Raw genomic sequence first — 24,761 nt, forward strand, 5'->3', positions numbered from 1 at the left:
TATGGGACAGGTTTTTGCAGCTGAATGAACAATTTTTCCACCATCAGGTACAAAGTATTATATTTATAATTGATGGTAAATTATATTTGCCACCAATACAGATGTATATCTTTATATTGCTCAAAGACATTTCATATAGACAGTGAATTATAATTCTTAATGCCCAACAGTGTTTATGATTCCTGAATGCCTGGCCATCTCTTTTGGCTTCTGCCCATGGTGGGATTTACTAATAAGAATTCTATTTCAAAGGAAGAAGATATTTGCCCTTATATTTTGTAATTCATGATAGATTTATAGAAAAAATTCCTGCTAGTTTTCATCTGGTCATTTTTCCCTGCCTCAGCCATAGGTGTAAACAGTAATGAAAGCAACAACTATACATCCAGTCCTGTAATACATGAATTAGCAGCTTTAACTAGCAGTAGCAACATAACTTAATGTAACCTAAAATACAGTGAGTATTGTATTATTGCAAAAAAGAACCTGCCTAGAAATAATGTTCAGCATACATTTTATCTAGGAGATTTCAAAACACGCCTGTAGATACACTCCTGCTATAAATTTGAAAGACATAAGTGGGAATGTTGTCTAATGTACTTCTACTGCATTTACGCACTCATGCATAATTATCTGAATTTGCTTTGTGGTTTTGCTCCCTATTCCTTTGCACACTTTCTCTCTCTCTTTCTTTCTCTCTCTTTGCATTTATTACTAACTTCAAGCCCTGTCTCTTGCTCACGGACTGTAGCACTTAAAGGCTGAGCTGAATGATATGCATCCAAAAGTGGACTCTGTGCGTGACCAGGCAGTAAACTTGATGACACACCGTGGAGATCACTGCAGGAAAGTAATAGAGCCTAAACTGTCAGAGCTCAACCAGCGATTTGCAACTATATCACAAAGAATTAAGAGTGGAAAGGTAGGAGGACTTGCTTCCATATGGAGATACATAACAATGGCGTTTATATAAGTTACACAATTACAACTACATAAGCAGCCTGCAGTTTCTGCAAAAACTAAGCTTTTAAAGGAAAAAAAAATTGGATCCTAAGTATTTTTTCTCTTTTTAACTGTGAAAGTTTGGGGGTTTTTTCTGACAAAATCTTTTTTCACTGTCTCACAATTAGAAGCATTTGCTGACATGTTATATGACTATAATGAAGATTACTTAACTTATAAAGAATTAATTGGGTATTAGTAAGATTCTTAATCTTCTCAAAGTATGAGTAGCCTTTTTTTAATATATGTAGATTGACTTTTGAAAGCTAATTTTTCATTAAATACACTCTTTTTCATGAGGGTGTGACTCATCAAGGTTTGAGGTGGAGAAAGATAGATATATACAGATGTATCTGTTATACTTTAACTGTACAACTAGCTGCAACTATACTACTACCTGATCTGAATTCAGTACAGATTAGGTAATTTTTAGCAAATATGTGACTTCAGAATTGGAGTGAGGAAGGATGTAAGCCACCTGATTTCTCCATTTTATTTGCAGCCTTTATTGCAGAGAGGTAGCAAATTAAAGCAGATAGACATGCAACTTTGTGTATAATGTAATGGGAATGCATGATAAAGCTACCCTTGGGCAGCTGAAAAGACCCTGATCTTTTTCTTCTGGTTACTGTAATAGCACTGGAAGGAATGCCCAGGGGATCAGTGGCAGAGGAGAAACTAAGCTTTGCAAAAGCATAAGCAAAGAAACATGTAGTTGTTTGGTGTCCACGCAGGGCTCAATACCCTGTGTATTTGAGTTTATTCAGGTTTCATTTCTGAAACAGAAAATAATATGACCAATGAATAAAGGCCTTTTTATTTTTTTTCCCCTATTGCCATCAATAGCACTTCAAATATTCCAGTGTGCTTCTCACTTCTTATACAGGTACAAACTGCAGAGAGGGAACCTTTTGGTACAAAACCTAAACAACTTTGTTGTGTGATGTTTTTATTCTGAACATCTGCTATCTGCAGCCTGGATTTCATTTTCAGTTTTACCTTGCACTTCCACAATGCTGTAAGCGTACAGGACTCGTGCAACTTTTGATAGGGTGGTGTAAAATTAGTTCTTGTCCTAGGGAAAAATAGGACTGCCTGTAGATGTTTTACTGTGAGCTGTTTGCATTGCACGTTATAATCCCACTCAAAGAAGGCAGAAAAGATGTTTACCAAGATGATCTGTCTTCAGAACACAGCTTGCAAAAGTCTTCCACCTGGCAACCTGTTTTCCTGTTTCTGATTGTGTAGGCAAGATGAGATGGCGTGGTAGTACCTCACTAAGTACTATACACTATGTACCTAGCAAGATGAGAGGAATAGAGGAATTACTTTAGCACATAACTTTAATGGTATATTGGAATTTCGGGGACTGTTTCTAAGACCTTGGGGAATGGACAGCTAGGCTAGGATTCACAAAGGATATCTATAGCAATGGATTTTGCATAAGATAGAAAGACAAAAGCTTGTCTCAATTCTTGGCTGTTCTGCTGACTTGCTGTATGCATTTGGATGTATTGAATTGCTGGGTACCTTATTTTCTCCACCTGTATAATGTAGGTAACTGCAATTCCCTTAGACATGATTTCAGCATTATGGGCAGAAAATTTTTTATGCTTATGGGGTGATGTTTCCTAAGTGTTTTGTCATTGGTTGTTTTTTTTTTTTTTTTTTTTTTTTTTTTTTTTTTTGTATATTTTTTCTATGTTTTTTTTTTTTTTTTTTTTTTTTTTTTTCATGCTTTGGTAAAATTACTCACTTGGTGAATAACAGATTGAAAATAATAAAATCAGTTCCAGAGGATAGTAAACTCTCAATCTGTTTTCAATCAATTCTTATCTGTTTCCAAATTATCTATTTTTTTTCAAATACTAACAATTATCAGTACAACAGCCAGGTAAATAAATTACCTGTGAAGTCAGTATATGGTAGTACATAACTGTCATGTCCAGAATTAAAAGAAAACTATCATCATGTACTAAAATGAGATTCAACATTTTCCAGTGTTCTTTGAACATGATTCAATTATTGGAATTGCGTTTAGTAGTTTTCCTTTCATTTTCCTTTTTTGTTATTGTTTTTAGCATTTTTCAGAGATTAACAATTTTGTATTCAACTTTTATTAGTAGATTTGTCTTTTACTGAGCTTTAAGCACTTTTGAGGACATCCTTCAAAGCATTTGAGAAGAAATTAGTGTGTAGTTTGCTATTTTTTCTACCTCAGTTGAGGTGCTTGCTGAGTGTTATTCTGAACTTCTTGATGAAAATTTGCAAGCATGGTCCTATTCTTTATAAATATTGTACATTATTATAATTCCATTAAAGTTCATAAGTGTGCAAAATCTTTGTCATTAAACCAATTAACCAGATACAATTAAGACATTTTTATCCAAATTCTCCCAGGTCATCTGTGAAACAGCTGATAACAAGTTACAGTTGATATTCAGCCTCTCCTGTTTTAACTGTTTAACTTTGATTGTTACTGTCTTCATTAGAAACTTTTGCTTTATAATAAATACCAGTTGTACTGGAGGGAAGAGTAAAAGAGAACAGGTCAGACTATAATGTGCTTATAATGTTTAACAAGAAGACAGTTGTGTGTTCAAGAATTTCTCCAATACCACTAATTCTAAATTTATGCAAGAATTCTCAATAATTTGTTGCTTGTTCATGCGTTTAAAGCTTTGAAAGAACAACCTATTTTCTCTTGATCTTTTGCAATGCATAGTAAGTTGCATGTTGTTCATTAAACTATCCACATGTTCTCAGCTATCAGGCAGATAAAGGGTGGTGTATTGTTCATAAGTGGCACTTGGTTTAGAGTTTAAAACTGAAAATTAAGCTAAAGAAGCATAATTATACTGTGATTCATTTTGGAGGAATTGTGTATTTTGTTTGATTGAGGGGTTTTTTGGTCCTACATTCTTGTTGAGGCTTTCTTGAAACAGAAGCTCTTAGTTGAAGTTTTTTTAATTTTCTTTTTTTTTTTTTTTTTTTTTTTTTTTTTAATATGTTACCAAGTATTGTTAGGGGAATATCTTACACAAACTTAATTTGCCCTTTATTTTGTATAATTCACCTGGCATTTTTGCTGTTCATTGTGAAAGAGAGCACTGATTTTAAAACACTGAAACAAATTGCCATTATTTTTTTCTCAACTGATAATGGTAGGTGGTTTTTCATCTGAATGGATTGCTTGTTGCTGTGTGAAATTTCTGACAAACCAGATTTAGCCATGTATTGTCAACAATTTTAGACAAATTGTTATGTTACACTATTTATATGAACCTGTTCTTACACACAAATGTGAGAAATTATTTATTATTATTATTAATTTAACTCACCATAGAGTTCTTATGTTTTCTTATATGGAAGTTCTATAGTATTGTTAAATACCTATCCTTACTTTTATCTTTGGGTAGAGTTGTATAGTGTAGAATTTTTTTTACGGGATAGGAAGTTTACCATTGTTTTAGCAATACAGGGTAGAACAGATGTCTTTTCATTTACGTTTCTAACAAAACTGTTAAGTATATTATTTGAATAAATAATCTTTCTATTTCTCCCATTTTAGCCCTTCATTCCTTTGAAGGAATTGGAGCAATTTGACTTTGATATACAAAAAATGCTTGAACCACTGGAGGTTGAAATTCAGCAGGGTGTGAATCTGAAAGAAGAGGACTTCAATAAAGATATGGTAATTTGGCTGAAATGGAAATCTTAGTGAAGTAGACAGGGAGATGAAAATCCTGAGGGAAAACTAGAAACTTCTGTATCTGTGATAGGATCTTCAGATATGATTTAGACAAAATGTTAATGTACTAATATATTAAAATCTGTGTATTAGTATAAAGACCAATTAAACTCAGAATCGTGTATCTAAATGGGCAGTATGGTAAAAGAAGACATTCACTAAAAACAAGCACTAGAAAATGATTGAATGAAGTGCTACTTGCCAATTATTTCTTAACCAATCTGATTATGCAATTTATTGTAAATAGTTTTTGTGGCTGTGGTAAGCTTTATTACTAATGTTTGCTCTTTGCAAGTAGTAAAACCATTTATGCACCTTGTGGGGGTGGGAGAGAAAAGAGAGGAGTAAAATACTGCTGAGCTTTGGTACTGTTGCCACTGTAGTGTATTTTCTCCAAAGCGTTTTTCAAAGGGATGACATTTCTTGGCTGGAGAATAGCAAAGATTTGTCTTTAGGACCCTCTATTCGTTAGTCCTCAACAAGATCAAATCTATATTTCTTTACAAGCAATATAAAGAGTCAATGTTATTTTCCTTTGAAGGAATTCTTCAAAGATAGCCACTTTTTATCAATGCTGAAAGGAATCTTTGCAGAACTATTTTTCTTCTGTTTCTCTTTTCTTTTTTTTTTTTCTTTTTTTCTTTTATTTTTTAAATACAGGAAAAATAAAATTTAAGGCAGTATGTACTGAAGTGGAAAGTTCTAAGTGGGTCAAGCTTGACAGGGAGTTTCCACTATTTGGGTATATTTTATTCCCTTTTTTTACATAAAATAGTGTGGTTTAAGAGGTACACTCCTAGAAGCTGTGGCACAGGTTCCATTTCTCTGTAAATGTACTGAGTGGTATAATTTTCCTTGCCAGAATAGCTTTTTTTGCATAGTGATGAAACATGAAATGTTCTGGAATTACATGGCCTCCTAGCATACTGGCAATCTCAGTGACTACTGACAGTAAGTTAGAATATTTTAGATATTTATACTCTTGTTCTTTTAAAGTGGAATATATTTTACCTTTCGGCCTTTAATGTTTTCATCCTGTTATCCTGGATAGTGCATAAAATCTAATACAAACGTCTGTAGTTTTCGAGTGCTGTTTTATTTGTACTCCTCAAGTGTCTACATTTATTGTAGAAAGCAAGTAAAAGTTATTTGATCTTCAGTATACAACTGCAAGTAGATGTTAGGTGATTACTTTAGCAGAGGAAGTGTAGTTTTATATATCTGTATCTCCTAGTACTTATTTAATTAATAGATTCAAATGCCTATTCTACTTGTTATTTTTTATAATCAGAGTGAAGAGGATGAGAGTACAGTGAAAGAATTGCTGCAAAGAGGCGATACACTTCAAAAGAGAATCACAGATGAGAGAAAACGGGAGGAAATAAAGATAAAGCAACAGCTGTTGCAGACTAAACATAATGCTCTCAAGGTATAGGAGCTACAATTACAAGCACGTGCTACTAAAACTATTTTTTTTTCTTTGTTTCAGGGCAGTGTTCTGTTCAGTGAATCTTCATTACTGTTTAAAGATGAGTAATTTAAAACTACTTGGCTCTAAACGTATATTTTCTTTTAGACTTCTCTTGATTCTTTGGAAAAGACACTTTGTATCTCTAGCTTAACAAATTCTATTTTGTCCTTATTGTTACAATCATTTGATTACCAGTTGGACAACAATTATTTCTTTGATGAGAATTCCTTTTTTAATGCATTATGCATGTTTTATGTTTCTACAACAGCAGTCAAGACCTTTAGAATCTGTTCTCACAAACTTATATTTTCAGTTGTATAACGTACTTCTGGCAGTGAATAAGTTTGTTTATCCTTTAGTGAAAGATTTACATGCTATGTTCTTTAGTAGGAGAAGTGGCTTCAGACTCTTTAAAATAGGGTAGGTGGTAGTACCAAAATACCTAGCAGCTAAGAGGCTGAAAACTGAAGTCACTTATCAAAATTCCATGTTACCACATTCCTGGAGGTATACCTGTAGAAACATCCACAGGGAAGCCTATTTGAACAAGCTAGTATTCATAATTTGGAGTGTTATCTTTCCAGGGAAAATCAAAAGTGATGAAAGAAAGAATCTTACAGTAGGAAGATCACCTTGTTCACCTACCTGGAGCCATAGGCTCTGTCTACTACAGAAGAATTTTTTATCTTAATGACAAGCAGAATTCTTCTTTCTTTTGAAGATTTTAGGTTGCCGTTTGCTGGGGTAACATGGCATGGTTACGTTTCATTATTAATTATTGTTGAGCAGCATCTTTCTCTTCCTGTGGATTTTATTCTAATTTTTATGGTTTTGTTGGTCTGTTTGAATTCAGTAAAAGAATAACTGGAATTTATTTTTATTTTTGTCCACATTTAAAAGAAACTTTAAATCTATTAGGTGAGTCTTTGACTGTTCCAATCTAAGTGGAAAAAATTAATAATTTTTATGGGGGAGAAACAAGAAAAGTGTTTCTGGAACTGTGCTATTGACCAGATTCTTACTGGCTGCCTTTATGGAATAAAGTGATTGAATTTTCTTTGGATGACTCAGTTAAGTCATTCAACCTTGTAAAATAAAATTCAGGAATGGTTGAGGCAAATTCATCAGTAAAATGTACAAGCATTTTCTTAGTTTACTTCTTAATAAGAAGTTATAGTAATTAAAATATTTTCTGAATTCTGTATGAACAAAGTTGAGCAGTTAAAGCAAATGCAAATGGCTGTATTTAATAATATTTATGTGAAATAATATTTTTTTACATTCCTCTTAAAGGAAAGTTTTATATATTTTTGAAAGCTGTCATAAACAAAAGAGATTTGTTATGTAAATGATACTTAATTTATAAGAAGGAAATCTGTCTTTTCCCACATTTCTGCACAGAAATTATTTTCTTTTAAATAGCTACAGTTTGCATGCAGGCTAGAATTTCACAGGAGACCATAAAACATAGGAACCCCACTTATGGCTAGGTACTAAGTGGGCTGTGTTTCCATCTGGCTAGTAAGTATTCTGAGAAGTGGTTTATATAAAATATTGACATTTATGTAAGTCTTAACTTCTCTGAATATTGGTGGCTGTCTCAGTGATTTATTCAACATGTGAACAACCCTGAATTTGGTAACTTCCTCTAAAAGAGAAAAATAATTTGTTAAACTGAAGAAAATAGACTGTGTTAGATACTTAGATAACTGATTTAAATATCAACATTTAATTTTAAAAAATAGTGGCCTTGTAAACTTTTTTTTCCCCTCAGCATACATGCCAATTAATATTTTATAAGCCTTTAATTCATATTCTAATAATGTCTGCACTGTGAACAGGACTTGAGATCTCAAAGAAGAAAAAAGGCTTTAGAGATTTCTCATCAATGGTATCAGTACAAGAGGCAGGCTGATGACCTAATGACATGGCTGGATGACATTGAGAAAAAATTAGCCAGCCTACCAGACCACAAAGATGAGCAGAAGCTGAAGGTAATGTTTTGGGATGGCAGTAGTAGATCTTTTTGCGTGATAGTATATCGATGGTTATTGTTACAGCAAATGTAACAAATATTCTCATAGGTATATAATATTATCAGTTCAGTTCCTTTTTACTGTTTATAGTAAAACAAACCCTAATTATCTGTGTTCAAATGAATATTTCTTTGTTGTGCTATATCTTACATTTTTTCATTATACAGAATGTTATATAAATAATTTCAAATACTAATTTTTTTTTTTTTGTCGATAATACGGAAAGTGTGCAATGTATGAAGAAGCATCAATGTTTTTTAGTAAAAATTATAATTGATTTTATGTATCTTTGTTCCAGATGAACAAATGACATACCGATATGTGGATGACCTCTATCTCATGTTAGCACATTCATTTTCATCAGAACATTTTCATATGTCACTGTCAAACTCTGTAGATTTATTTACACACTGTCAAAGGTTTTCCTAGTTTATTTTCCATCGTCTTTCTTTGCTTCATTCTCTGTTGAGTTTCCCACAGAGCAAAACAGGAGATAAGTAATATATTAAAGAGTCAAATAATATATTTGTAAGCTGTCCAAAGACTATTTGTCCTGAATATGCTGACTGTTACTGAAATAATTATTTCAAATAATTTCTCCAATTGCCCATCACAGTGTACTACCAACAGTCTGGAAGTGGAAACTGTTGGCCTTTGCTAACTAGTTTTCAGTGTGTCCTAGCTGTTAGTATCTCTACAGCCAATCTCCAAGAAAGTTCTTCAATTTCAGTTATTTTTGTTTTGTTTAAATGTAAAATAAGACAAAGTAGATGTAAGTTTTAATTGTAACAATAAAATGGAAATGGAATTTCTGACAGAAGTATTTTGCTAATTTTAAGTTGATTGATCTAGTTAGCTAACTGTCCTGGGCCCTGTATTGGTTTTGCTCACTAGGAGATTGATGGAGAATTGGAGAAGAAGAAGGAAGATCTGAATGCGGTGAACAGGCAGGCTGAACGCTTGTCTAAGGATGGGGCTGCAAAAGCAGTGGAGCCAACCCTGATACAGCTCAGCAAGCGCTGGCGAGATTTTGAGAGCAAATTTGCTCAGTTTCGAAGACTCAACTATGCACAAATTGTGAGTTGTTACTGGCAAACCCATACGTTTGCAACTGCTACTACTAACAGCATCCTACTAACAATGAGAGCTTCAGGGTCAGTGTCAACGCTACAGATATTCATAAGAAAAATCCTATTGTTTACAAGTTGGGGAATCTTTATGTTTTAATACAGTAGTTCTTTGCTTTGGGCTTAAAATGGCCCTTAAATCAGCTAATTGCAAAAAAAAAATCAGCAATTAAAAATTCATGTTTATTTCTGTTGCATCATTATTTTTCCATAACATTTTCCAGTTTAAAAATGTCAGTTTGCCATGCATCTATTTTGTTCAGTGAACGTGTAAAGCACAAAACCTGTCTTTTCCAAACTACACATCCCATGCCAATTTTAATTTTTTTTTTATTTGTCCATAAAATGTTATACCCACTTCAGGAATAGAGTAAAACAATTCTTATGACACTATACGTCATATTTACATGGCCTGTTCTTCAAATGCTTGAGTTCTCAAAGGAGGTTTTGCAAGAAAGTATACTTTTAACTTTGATAGGGTGAAAACATAATTTTACTTCATGCATTCTGATTTTGAGTTGTTTAGTTGTATATAAAATATAATTATTCTTACTGGTTAATACATGCTGCAATAACTGGATAAATAAAAGAGAGATAAACTGTCACTCTTCCGGGTTTATGGTCAAAATATGCAGTTGGTGTTACCCTTTCAGACGGTTACCAGAGACAGCTTTTGTACTTACATGGCAGTTTTTCCTTGCCATTCCTACTACTCTGGTCATTGTCTTCTAGGCTTTTGATTTTATATGAAGAAACAAAGATTTCTTTTCAAGGAAGTTGTTGCATTATGTGCTTTTAAGTAATCTTAAAAGTGCTGGTGGTAGAGGAGCGTTTCAACAAAATATATTTGCATTTGTTTATTTTTAAATGCACCTAGGTTACAGAGGGGACATCCTGACAGACTAATGAAAATTTAAATACATTATATGTTATTTCTAATTGATGTATAGTTGACTATGTTTTAAAAAAGAAAAAAAGAGTTCCAAAAATCAGCAATAATGTATAATCTTTTGGTCAATACAGTCTTCTGTTTAATGTACTGAGTGTATTTTTAATTTTTCTACTATTAAGCTACAGAATTTATATATGAAAATAATAATTGAATAGCTATGCAGTTAATGGAAGTAATCAGAGAAACATTAATTTTGGTTTGTATGTTATTAAATCTTCAGATTACTATGGTTTATATTAAACTTGATGGTTGTAATAAGTTGCAAATCATTTATATTGGCATGGAACTAGGACAGGATTCACTTTGTCTTGTACATGAGACTTTTTTTTTTTTAATGAATATATGTGTTCCTTTATAAGTAAGAAATAAGAATGTGCATGGAATTTATGTAAAAACATTCTGCTGTCAATGTGATTTTTATGTCACCCACCACCTATCATGACAGATTATATACATTATAAAATTTTAGTATCAAATCAATAAAACTATATATTAGCATTCTTTAATATATGGAAGGTGGATACATCAACACGTGTGCTTTTGAATTGGTCAAAGGAATATAATCATTAGCTTTTTAAAGCCATGTAACCATTACATGTATTTTTATTGTTGAAATATATTGCTTATATTTCTGTCCTTGTAATGGTTAAATCTTTAAATATTCTCAAATATTTCATGCCGGAAGGCTACTTGTTACTATTGAGTAATGAGGTCAATAGTCAATGAAATTTACATGTGTACAGGATAGTTACTGTATCCCTCTCATTTCTCTTTGAAAAATATCTTTCTCTGTTCACAATGACCAAGGTGATATTCGTATGGAATATTTTAGGATTTTTACAGAAGCTACTGAAACTGCTGAAAGGCAGTATATTTTCATGGCTCAAATCACAGTGAGAAGTACAACTACCTTGTTACTGTTTTGGCTTTGCTGATTCAGTGAAACAAAGTGACTATCTCTTGAGCTCTATTTCTTCTTTTTTAGTACAGCCACTTTTGTACCTACCTCACAGGGATGTTGTGGGGATTAATTAATTGTTTGTTCAAGTCTTGAAATTACAGAAGAAAAGTTTAAATTCAAACTAGTCACTTGAACACATGCATATACCAGCAAAAAAATATTTTCACAGTTTTTCTGTTAACCACCAACTGAATAAAACTGTATAATAAAAATACAAAAAGGAATTTATTTTTAAAGCCAAAGAAAAGTGCTGCATTTTTTTTTATTTGTAATTGATATTGTAGTCAATAACAGACTTGTTTAACAAATGGAAGTTGTAATTGTGAATCAATGAGGATACAGTTGTGCTGTATATCTTGCAATTATGATTCATTGAATAAACATAGCAGAATTGCATTGAAGACGACCTTTAATGACAGATTTACAATTCTTACCTTTGTTGGAGATAATATATTTCTGATATCAAATTGTGAAATTAGAATGATGATTCTCCCCTGGTTTTTACTTTTCCCAGTATTTGTTGGGAAGACCTTCTCAGAATTAGATATAGGACAAAACCATATAAGCACTGATTCTCTCCAGCATGGCAGATTCTTACAAATTTCCAATTGTCTCACAAATATGGAGCAGCAAATATCCAGCAAGTAACTGACAAATATATCTAGATACATATTTATAAAAAGGAATTTTTCTGCCACCACTTTTGATAATAAGGTATGATGTAGTTATATTTTCTCAAACACTGCATATTCTTTTTAATGCAAATTTTGAGACATTATCCAATTTGGTATAGTGGTCATCTCTTCACATGAAAATTGCCAGAGAGTAATGGGTAAAATTCTGTAGGGAAGAAAGGTGGATTTACTGCAATAACAGATTAACCAAATTAAATACAACTGCACAAAACCTGAAATAGAGTTTGTTTTACATGTTTCTTCTCCCACCCAGTATCTTTATGCATATGTGGCAAAATAAACAGGCCGAAAATGCAGTTTTTCAGTCAGGCAGATTTCTGATTCCTTTGTTAAGAGAAGTTTAGTGTTCTGCTTCATTTCTGCTATAAATTTTCATTTTAAGTCAGTTGGTAGTAACTTCAGTTATGAAATCTGAATAACTTAATTAGTGGAATATTTTAATATTTTTTTTTAAATTATGATTAACTGCTAAATCCCACTGAAATTAATGGAAGCTTAAAATACTCTTCAAAAAGCAAGCCATTAAAGTTTAATCCTAGAGCAGTATGCAATTTTTGCATATTCAAATTAATGTTTGTTTTTTAAAAATTTCATTTCAGTAAAAATTATAGCATTAGTCAGGTCAAGGGACATTTATTTCTAGATTAGCTCTGCAGATTCTAAAATCATTAAGCCTTGGCAATCGCACAGTATTTTCAGAAAAGTTATCAATCCCCTTCACAACAGTCTAAACATAAATATTCCAGTTATTATTTTTCTGCAACAGTTTATGCCAGTGTCCAATGGTGGAGAAAATAGTTGTCTGCTGCAGAGGAAATCATATATAGTTATATAAAATACTAGCATAGAAATGCTAGACTCAGATAGTTTAATTCAAATCAGGATCAAAATGAGTTATCAACATATTGATTACACTTCATTACATTAGCTTTAGTTAATACCTGTGTTATAGGTTGGTTTGTTTGTTTTTCCCAGGCTGTCTTTTCAGAAGTCTATGAGCATGTTTATGTCATGACTTAGTTTATATTTTATTGAGCTAACTGAAATTACTCTGTAGAGAGAGTACTGAAGGCCTTTATCATGGGAAAACATTTTCTAGATGAACACAGGTGCAGAGCCTACACTGTAAATGTTGATTTCATATGCCCTATTACTGTATTCTATCAAGCTATCTACCATTCTTTCTGTTATCGTATATGGTAGCTTGGTTTTCTTATTTTCCTCTCTTGGCTGAACTATGCATACTGTAAATAGTAACCCAGAGTATTTTAGGACAAGAGGAATTTGTTCTTGCAACCTATGAACAGCTGTCAAAATTATGTATCCTATTGATGTATATAAAAACAAAAATAGGAAAATTCTACTGAAATTTATGGTCATTTTACTACTGAAATATTTTTGCTTGGATTTTGGCCATACTGGGAAAAATAATAAAACCGATCAAATGATAAACATCAGGAGAGACTGTTTTTTTCATACCAGTTAGACTATGCGTTGAACAAGAATGAATAAGCCATACAAAATGTCTATTTATTTCAACAAGGTAAGTGATTTAGTCTAAGCAGTCCAATAGTTATCTGTCACATGGATAAAATACCAGTAGTCTTAGTACTTACTATGGAATAAATATTGTAAGCCTCATTTCTCCAAATAGAAGAGATTCTGTTTAAGATTCTGCAAAGAATTCAGAAATTCAAAATACCCGTTTCCTAGCTGGATGATCACTTCAGGTGAGGGCGTATGTGATCAACTCCTGGAACCAGATTTAAGGACTATTCAAGTTTACATCTTAAATTCAAGTTTGTTTAATTTCAGTGTTTTAAGGGCATTTTGCAGTTTTCAGTTAATATTTTCCTGTGGTGCTCTATTTAGTTTATTTTATGAAATTTAAACTTTTGTTTTAGAAATTTTCTAAAATTTTCTAAAATATGTCAAACATAAATTGAAGTAAATCTGTCACACTTAGGACAGGACTTGGTGTCCTAATTATCTGTCTGCATCTAAATAACATGGATACTTCAGTGGTAATGTGGTGCCATTGTTTTAGATCTTTGGTTTTTACAGCTTTCACAACCACCAGCCTTGGAATGAAGTCATTTTATTCTCTTATCCTTGCTTAAATATTTTTTGGGGTAAATAAGTAATTGTTGCCAAGAAGGGGCAAAGTAATTCTTCTTTATGCCTACAATGAGTGGGAGAGAGGACAAATAAAAGAGAGAAAAGGCATTAGAGAAGCAAAATAACAGAAGTACTTACTGGACAAAAGAACAATGCAGTGATGGATTAGTATCTGTTTCACCTGTGCACTTTGGGACTCCTAAGGACAGGACAGAGGTGATCCTGTGACACTCTTTACCTTTTCTGACATTTACAGTGGCAGCTTTTTAAACAGATAGCTTTACGCAGCACAGCTAGAGACTGGGCTTTTTTGGCTGTGGGCTGTAAAACAGGTCAGGATGAATGAGAATCTTTGGAAAGAGAATCACAGCTAAATGTTTACACCCATTTTCTAGCATACATCAATCTGGAAAGTGCAGTTAGAAAATGTATTCCAAATAATTTCACTGTAATTCAAATACATTATTTCATGTCTAATTTAAGATAAAGGTAGAGGAAGTACACTGAAAGTGTATGTTGTCTCTGATATAGCTGAAGAAGAGCCAGTTTTATAGATTTTATATAGTTTTATAGATGCATTTTACCTTCTCTCTGTCTAAAATAAACACTATACAATGCTGTAATTTAAGTGAAGACCATCTATAGCCTACTTTTATAAAAGTGGACCAGTTTACTACAGTATTTTTAGTTTCTCTAAAGCATATTTTTCTTCTCTCATATTTTCTAACTCTGTACAGTATTCACTATCATCACTGAAAATCTATAGTTTTTTAGCAGAGTGAAATTAAAAAATCCTGATTGTACATGACAAATCTTTACAGAATTTTCCTCTACCATTTTTCCTTACCTTTTACAAAATTTAGTCAAGTGATCTAAATTACATTCTCTAGTTCAGTAGTGAAACTTGACATCTTCACCTCATTGCCTAGGAGTAAAGTCTCTTGCTACAACTTGAACTAAGACTGGTTTAGGATGCTGTCTTTAAATTATGTGAAGTGGTTATAAGGATGTAGTCTTGGACACATCACAGACCTTTCTCACTCTTCTTTGTATGATTGAGATGAAAAGAAGCCCAACAGACTTTCATGAAAGAATCATTTGTGACATAGCACCCAGTCATCTTTTCTTTCAAATTTGGTCGAAACTGAGCATTACACTAGTATAGTATTTTCTTCTTTATAATTACCTAGCTATTTCTGAAACAAGGAAGCTAATGACCATGTTATTTTCTCTGATGCAGTATCTAATAATTTTTTAACATAATAAATTAAATGCAGAGAATTTGGTGTTAAAAAAAAAAAAAGGCTAAAATACTGAATTAAATAACAAAGGCAAAAACCTGCTGCAGAGTGACTTGGCCCTAAATGACAGTATCTTTTGAAGAGATGATGTTCATCTCCTACAATTCAGGATGTCATTGCCTGGATGCATCTGAGCATACTCATAAAAGCGCAGAAGGAAGTAAATTTGTATATATACAGTGCAAGTGCTGAATAGCTATTTATACATGTTATTTAATTTGCTTTCAAAACTGCTGGAGTGACAGCAATTTCATTCAAATTATTTTGAGAAAAGAATCTATGTCTTGGAGCAACAAAATCACTCAAGTGAAAAACCCTGCTACTATTCTGTATGATTGCATCTCTATAAATGTAGATTAAGGTTATTTTGAGAAAATAGATAGAAAATAATTAGGTAATGCCTTTTAACATTTCTGGAAGATGTCAGTGTTTAAGGTTTAGGATCTTGCGCTTTGAAGCTGTTAGCATTCAACACTAATGTAGTACTCTATTGGTATTTTTGGATTATTTTCTCAATTATCTCAACAAGCAGCTAACAGATGTAGTTTACATAAGTATCAGTAAAGTTAACATCACAAATCAATTTCAAAATGGGTTCATCAATTTAGACATCAATAGACTGTGTTCTGACATGTCTGTGCTTTATTTAATGATAATTGGTTCCTTGGTGATTGGTCAGTAGAGTCACACGTGATTATTCAAGACGGCCCATGCATAAATGCTGTCTAAGATTAGGCCAATTCTGCCTAAGATTGGGGCAAGTTTTAATAAATCAGCCATTAAATAAGTTGCCATTGATCAAAGTCTGTTCCTAGGAAGGCTGCCTTCCAGCATATTGTGTAGAATCTTATTCTGCCACTATATATCCTTTTTTTTTTTTTCTATATAGCTTACCACTGTCTGAGAAACACAATTTTGAAGTTCTATTTTGAGTTACAATATAATTTGAAATTCCTTCCATTCTTTCAGGTATTTCTTGCTGTGCAAGCAAATTTGAGTATATAATGCTGCTTTAACAGAATCAGTAGAGACTGTCACAATTGGACAACATGATTAAAAGGATATAGGACTGTGCAGAAGACTTTAATCTTCTTATGTCAAACAGATGCTCCTTAAATAGGACATTTCCTTTATAATATCAGCATTTTTTTTAGCTGTGAAAAAATATTGCAAGATGAATACAAGAAGTGGTTAACAAGTCTAAGGATTTATGTATTTTATAGTTAGCATGTAAAAACTTTCAAATATGTTTTGTCTACTGGAAGGTAATACATATAAATTGTTTACAACACTGTTTTTCAAACGTTTTTCTTTCATTTTTTCAAATAATTCCTTTTATAATGTTACAAATATCTGTGTAAACTCACATGATGGAGGTATAACGATTTCCTTCTACTCGTCAGTTTTGAACTCCTGCAATTATTAAGATTGAGCTATGCCATCTTTATTAGACGTAGTTAACATATATGCATAATTTATTTAAAACAAGAGAAACTTTCTAAATCCCAGTAGTTCCGATAAGTCAATTATGCTATAATGCTACTAGATTTTGTTTTTTCTTCAGGATGTGGCAACACTGCAGCTGTGGCCTAAGATGCACAGGGCTCAATTTTTTTTAATTTTGTTCTATGGAACAGCTGACTTACATCATACACAGTACAGCATGTGAGAGTCTTATGTGCCAGTCTTACCACAGCTGAAATGAATATTTTTTTTCTCTGTGCTTAACAAATAGATACCAAAGGAAGCTGTTAGGATTAAAAGCTAGCAGCAGAACTACCAGACTTTCCAATTTGTGCTAGTTGTGCTAGTCTCTTAGTTGTGTGAATGCTAGAAAGTAAGGTGTAATGGGGCAAGTTTTCAAATAAGCTGCAGCTAAGTTCAATATGCAGCAGTACCTCAGCCTGAGGAGAGTCCCTATCTGGAGGTAATTATCTAAGCAAGAATAAAATAAAATCACTGTTAAGCCCTTGTAGAAGGGATTGCCAAAGCTCTTAGTTTCACCACTTGACTGAGGGTATCTGGCAGCTTGGAGGGCTCTAAAGGCATGAGGGCAAGTGTAACACAGAGGATTGACTGCAGCATCAAAATGCTTTGTCGTAGTTTTTAAACTGTTTACTTCCTGCGGAAAAAAAAAAAAGTCAAGAAAACAAAATTAAACTACATTTACAACTATGATGCAACCAATCAAATGACAAATTATTCTGGATTTAATGTTTAAAATTAATTGTTATAGGTTTTGTCTGTATAATTATTTTTTATTTTTCCTTATTTAAATGTGAAAAATAACACATTCAAAAAACAAGATAATAAAAAATAATTAAAATAGATTTTCATGCTACCAAGTGCCTTTTAAGGCCTTTATGGAGTTACATAAACATTTTATCAATTTTTAATCCTGTAGTGAGGATTTAGGTCTCTCTGTGCTTGAAAAAGATGCTTCATTTTGTGTTGGTAGATAACTTGTTTGTGATTGACTAAAGGCCATCCAATCTCATAATGAAAATTCCATGTTATTGGTATAATTTTGTTCTACTTTCTATATATAGGCACACTTACAGGTAAGATATGCTAACAATAATGAAGATGCAGATTTTATTTTCATGGTTGTTGGTTGACATCAGCACTCACAGCTGGAACAGAAAGGGGTGAATAAAACTTTCTTTATGTATAAATATGTAATTGAAAGTGGTTTTATTGATCTCTGACAATATTTAATCATAACTTTACATTTTTAATTCATTTGACATATTGATGCTAACCATGAGCTAACAAATTCCATGTAGTTTACATTTTTCTCTAGAAAATAATAAACCATTCCAAAGTTTATTGGACTCTGAGGCATGGCTGCCTTTGTCCAGAAGGTGTCTGCTAGCTCCTTTTTATTTTTTTTTTTTATTTTATTTTTTTTTTTGTATTTGTAGCACACCTATGTTTATTCCTTCAGAAATGACTGACTTTTTACACTCTCATATATCTTGCAGCTGCTTGTAAAGAATACTTTCTCAAGCATTAATTCACTTCAGGAAGAGGCACATGTTTGTTTGTTTTCCCTGAACTTCTGGTCAGGATGCTGCTAGGAGCAGTGTCATGGTGCAGTAGTGCTGATAGGTGTGTTTTGCCACTTTACTCCTCCCAATTATTCTGTTTATGTGTAGTTATTAATTCAAAAGCACAGCACACTAAGTTCACTATGAGTTTGGAGGCCTCTAGTGAGAAGAGACCAAAAAAGGAACAGTTGTTCAGGCCTGTCACAAAAAAGGTAGAGGCCTTCTGGGTGCAAACTGTTGAAGAGCAAAAGTAATGTTGGGATTGTTCCCTCAGCAGAAAGAGGAAAGGAAATGGGTACACGGAGATGGGCGAATTGTGCTTTAACACCGAGTTTTCCAGAACTAAAAGGAAATTAGAAGCATTCTACAAAGCTGGTTAGTTCTGATGCCACTAGGTGATACTGTTCTTTATCATCACAGATACTTTTGGGGGTGGGAGGTGATGTTTGGGTTTGTGGACAAAACCTACATTACTTCTGTAACTCCTTTTTTTGGTTGGTTGGTTTTGTGGGTTTCAGTTTCTTTTGTTTGTTTGTTGGCCTGCTCTGTAGGGGTTAGTTCATGGAAGTATTCCTTGTCTTTGTGTTGCACTTGGTAGGATGTGGTAGGCATCAATAAAATAGGTAGTGTCATGTTCATGGAAACATCCTATCCGTTAATTAAAAATATGTAATGATAGGAAAGAAAATTCAGTTTACTAGAGATGATAATGCTTGGTGAAAAGTAATGCATGAAATGTTAAGCCTTACCCAAAAGAATTTGTTTTTTTCTGAGACTGGAAATAATTTGCACATCAGTACATCACTGACACACAAGAAAAAATACAAAATAAATTAATATCAATAAAAGTATATTTTGCAGAAATGGCAATATAGGAAACGGCCATTTACACCAGTTTCCGCCCATGATTCTTAACAGTTTGTATTATGTACTATTTTAAAGTATTATTTGAGTTTGGGTATTTTCAAATAATTAATATATTCTGTTACTGTCAGATTCAACTTAATCAAAACTCTTCTTAAACAATTGTCTAAAACTTTAATTTCAATTTTCTTATTTTTTTAATCCTTACAAAACGTTAAACTATTTTGCAACTATTTTGGCATCAGCAATGGCATATATCTTTACTGAATTAGTATTATTTTTAATAGTAGTGGCTCCAATCTCCTATTTTTAAAAAAAAAAAGTGGGGGTTGTTTGTTTTTGTTTTTGTTTTTGTTTTTTTCCTCATTACAGTGTAAGCATAACATTCAGTTTCTGTTATGCTGTTCTAGTGAAGATGCTTGTCCAGAGTATAGGAAGGACAGACTACTCATTGAATCTTCTATACTAAGGCAATTCCAGCAAACACAAGGGCAAGCAAATAAATTTTCCCTATATTTGCTGGTTAAAACTGTAAGTTCTGGATGTGTCTAGTCTCCATTTGTTAGTGCAGGATGCCAATTTTTGCCTTGGGTTCTGTTATATGACTGTTGGAAAGATAGAAAGAAACACCTGTGATCTATTCCCTAGTGGGAAAAACCCACTAAAGTAAAATGATTGTAATCCTTGATTTCTAAAGTTGTATCAAATTTCCAACTCTTATTTAAGTAATATTCAGAAACCGATTAGTTTGGTTTGTTACTTTATTTTAGAATAAGGCATTAAATAATGTGGCTGAATATGAGGGGCAGGTTCTGGTAGGCATCTGCTTTCAAATATCAATCCATTTATTTATTCATCTGATTGTAGTACTTTACAGTTTAACTAGCAATATAAACATTAATGGTTTTCTTGAGCTAGAAATCTCCTGTTTCCTGTAGGACTATATGAGTAATCATGCAGCTGTGAGAAATAAGAATGTAAAGTTTTTTGTAAAGGATGGTGTGAATATAACTTTGCATATATCTCACTAATGTTGATGGGAGTTAAATAGTACACGTATTTTGAGGAATTACTAAACCATATATGTCATACAAGGTTCAGTCCTGTCTTCAGATCTTAATTAATTATGCCTTGAAGAGTGCTTTTATATTAATTCTTTGTAGCAGTGATGGAAATTTTGGCACTACTATAAGTAATAAAGCATAATAAAGCATGATATCCATGAAGTGCCCACGCATCAGATTTCCACCTGACTTTTTTCTGTTTTATGGAATTATTTAGAGCAAGAAGGCACAGTTTTTATGTACATGATGATACATGTATGTATATACATGTATGTGTACAGTTTTTAGCCTAAATTTGGCATGGAAAAAAATAGATTTAACTAATATGATTATAGAAACTAATTATATTTTGTGTGTCACTTTACAAATTCATGTGACCTCATTCTGAGTCAGTAAACTTGTACACCTAGCATGCTCTTTTCATTATTGTGAATGTAAATTATCTGTCTTATCAGTCAAAAAGGTAAATACAATTATAGTTGAAATGTTCCTCATGTGAGTCTAAATTTCCTTATTCCATGTGACAAGTGTCACATTGTAGTCTTGAGAAATGAAAATATATTGCTGCATGTCTCAGTGACCTGTTGAGAATCTCCCCTTTTCTAATCAACTGGGACAGCTTTTTCTTCAGGTTTACTGTGGTAAACTGTTATTTTTGCAGAATGTGTTATATGTGGTAAATGCAATTTTTTCTAAGCTATTTAGTTTAAATAATAAAAATGATAGCAGTGGTATGGTAGAGAGGTGTCAGTGTTAGCAGATGTACTGAGAAAGTCATTTAGTGAAAGAAGTGTAAGCAAAGCAATTAAATTTGCATAAGAAATGCAGCAGAATACCACAAGTCTACAGATAACTTTATGGGATTTATATGTGATAGGCATACATCTTTTATAGTGTTTATATGCATATCTTAAGTCTCTAACAATAATTGAAGAACCAGGTTACTCAGCCCCATAAGAAGAAAAGCTGGTTTATTCAGGTCCACTGGTCCATTGTTTTTTACAGACATGGCTCCAAAATCCGTGATTATCAGTATTAAGACAGAAGCATCTATAATACAATTTTTGAAAGAAAGTTTACCAACAATTGCTTGTAAAATTTCTTTGAAGTCCTCATTAAGTTTATATTTTCTAGAAGGCAGATGTCACACATAATGGATCTTGGACTCACACTGGTAAAATTATGTGATGTGGCAAAATAAATAAGAACATACGAAATCACTAATAATTTTTATCTTTTAAATTTTGCTTTTTATGGTGGAGATGCAGGTGAACATTTATTTGGAGTTTAGTTAAAAGAAGCAGAGTTCTCACTGCTCCAAAGCACACTTCTGGTATTACTTTTTATCTATGATACATAAATACATAAAATTAGAAATACAGAGAATTTATATAAACAATCACTATTTTGTCACCTTATGTGTCAGTATCTTTCCAAATGCCATAGATCAATTTTGGGGTTCCATTTTCATGGAACTTAAACAATCTGAGATTTCTTTACATTTCCTGTATGCATGTGCTTTCAGAATAGTATTTGTCCAGATTAAAAGAAAAATAAATTCTTAAATTTTGGAAGAAGTATATTGTTGGGATTTCTTTTAGAAACATGAATTCCTTAAAGACCTTTCAAATCATGCAATTCCAAATTGTACTTTCTACTTTAAAGAGAAAGATGTTAGTATAGTGTTGAAAGTACTGAGTTGGCCTAGTTGTTTTGTGTGGCATTTTATTTAAGAAATTGTGTCTATTATGCAAGTAATTATTTTACTTGACACCTTGAAATGATTTAGTATTTTATGCCTGGCATGTATGGAATTTCTCTGATAAAGGACAGATTCTTAAAGTAATGTGAGGATTTAAAGTTAAAGGGCTAGCACTAAAGTTTCCGTGTAAGTGCAGATCACTCTTGCACTTCCTATCTTCATCTCATTTCAAAGTAAGAGGAGAAAAGTTTGTACACTTCTGCATGGATTAATTTTAGTACTTGCCTTTTCAAATAGACTTGTGGAGAGTGAAGGATCTATGTCAGAAACCTTAAGTACTTACTGCATTTGTCCTTAGAAATTATTTTAAATTGTTTCTAGGTTGTGAACTGGAAATTGCACTGTTAGAATTTATAAATTTGTGTAGTGTTGAGAAACTAAAGGAAGCGTTCTGTTGTATATCTATACCAGCAAACACTTCAAGAACATTCAACTTTTGTGGTGACTGAAACTATGACTGTGGAAACTGCTCATGTGCCTTCTACATACCTGGCAGACATCCTTCACCTTCTACAAGCCTTGTCTGAGGTAGAAGAGCGCCTTAATTCTCCTGTTCTGCAGGCTAAGGATTATGAGGATCTCTTCAAACAAGAAGAATGTCTCAAGGTAAGATGGAAAGCTTTTCTTACAATTGGATTCTGTTGGTTTGGGTCTTCTGTATATTGGCAACCTACGTTTACTCTCAGAAACATTTGTTTTGTAAGTGCTCAGTCACTCTGTGATGTGTATATGTACGGATGTTTATATGTGAAAGTGCATTGGTGCAAAATGCAAGAACACTGAAGAGTTTATTTATTTTTGTCCGATTGACCTATATTTGGAAGATGGTCCCGCTCTGGCAGAGAGGTTGGACTTGATGATCTCTGGAGGTCCCTTCCAACCCCTAACATTCTGTGTTCTGTGACAAGAACATTAGTGTATCTGCAAAGTAGAGATAAAAAAAAAAAAAAAAAAAACAAACAAAAAACCCAAAGAGTAAGGAGAGGGGCTGTTAGATAATTAGATAATTGAAGTTATGAATTTGTGGTTAAAATTTTGTGTGTTTGTAATTTGAAGTAATTAGCAAGAAACCCTATTCACACTCAATCTTGGCAGCTTTCGTGTAGTGTTTGATTTTAAAATATTTTAATATTAAAACAACAATAAACCCAAGTAAAATTTAGCTGTTCTGTTCCATGCTAGACCTAAAAAGCTTAAAGTCTGATTAGGGCTGTACTCTGTGCAATAATTACAGTTTAATTAGCTAATCAGAAAATACTGTCCAGTAGGAAGATAAAGTAGTTAAGAAAAAGCAACTTCAGTATTGTTGATATGACTGTTTTCATCATCACTTGCAACAGCAAAAATCTTTGAAATTAGTGGACTTTTTTCAAGAGAATCATCATAAGAAAAGAATAAGATTAAAACTGTAAGCCTAAATAGGTGAGTTATCAGCTTTTTCAAAATAACGTTTTTGCGAGGAAAGCCTTGTAAAAAATCATGCTTAAATGCTGTATATAATTACAGCAATTTCAAATTGTCATCCAGCATAAAGAGAAGACCCAATTTCCATTGTTCCATGATTATTTTGGGGAAGGAAAGTCTTAAAAAAAATGAAATGTTAGCCTATAGAGGCTGGAATTTGCCTACAGTCAGCTGTAAGAAGCTTAGAGGGAGAATTGGGGCAGGGCCTCTCAGTTGTCCTCTTTAGAAGCCCATTTATCTCTTTCCATAACAAAGGAAATAAAACTACATCCATTTGCTGTCATTAGCATCTATAAAATCACATCTGTTTGTAATTCATACATATTTTATGCATCTATGTATATCTGTGTGTGTATATATATATACACACACTAGTACACAGATATTCTTATTAGCTCTTGAAAATTAGGGTTTCAGTTTCCTAGCAAGGCAGTATAGTGTGTGTAGTGAAGCGTAATAGAGAAGTGTCGGAGCAAAGGAAGTATATACTGATAATAGGGCTATGTGAAATAGCAGGAAGTCATTCCTTTTAACACTTCTGATTTAGTAGCAGATTAAAGTGTTTCTGAGTATTCAAGCACGCAACGTGCCAATATCGTTGTCATTCTTCATTTGAAACAAAGTTGATTAATACAATGACACTTCTGCACACAAAACATTATAGGCTGTGTAAATAATGGCTAATGTGCAACCACTTGGTCCTTCTGTATGAACTTACGTTTGTTTACTAGACTGGATTGGAAAACAGTGACCTACCTCAAGCAGTCTACTGGTAGTTGACATCCTTTTAGTACTTCTTAATGCTTTACATTTGGGCTATCTTCAGCTGATTTATATCCATAACTAATTCGTCATTTGCCCACAAATATTTGGTATTATTGGAGTTGACATCAACTTTAATAATATTGATTACTGAGGTTACAAGTAAGTACAGCTATAGGTTTAATTTAACTGAGCTATTGAATTGTTATGAAATGCATTTGAGGACACAGTTCCATCTTCCTCTCAAATAAATCTCTCAGAAGAGGCAAATGGATCTTGCACATTCATGGGCTTTTGGAAGGGTATAGTTTTGATCTGAGCCTGTTTAATGAATATTTATTTCCAAGGAAAAGCATTTATCATTGTCATTGTCTTGCAGTA

The 24,761-nt window shown here is 32.8% G+C and overlaps 1 protein-coding gene across 1 annotated transcript in view; it reads left to right on the forward strand.

Annotated features, from left to right (window-relative positions):
• Window positions 1–24,761, forward strand: part of LOC103768132 (dystrophin-like) — a gene marked incomplete at its 3' end in the record, with an annotated part of 58,230 nt that overhangs the window by 26,732 nt on the left and 6,737 nt on the right. The window contains exons 11-16 of the mRNA XM_008935267.1: window positions 752–922; window positions 4,574–4,696; window positions 6,045–6,182; window positions 8,066–8,218; window positions 9,155–9,337; window positions 22,566–22,760. Coding sequence (XP_008933515.1) covers window positions 752–922; window positions 4,574–4,696; window positions 6,045–6,182; window positions 8,066–8,218; window positions 9,155–9,337; window positions 22,566–22,760 — 963 coding nt within the window. The remainder of the gene's footprint in view (window positions 1–751; window positions 923–4,573; window positions 4,697–6,044; window positions 6,183–8,065; window positions 8,219–9,154; window positions 9,338–22,565; window positions 22,761–24,761) is intronic.

The sequence above is a fragment of the Merops nubicus genome, unplaced genomic scaffold (genome assembly GCF_000691845.1).
Source record: "Merops nubicus isolate BGI_N331 unplaced genomic scaffold, ASM69184v1 scaffold4022, whole genome shotgun sequence".
In the NCBI taxonomy this organism is placed as follows: Eukaryota; Metazoa; Chordata; class Aves; order Coraciiformes; family Meropidae; genus Merops; species Merops nubicus.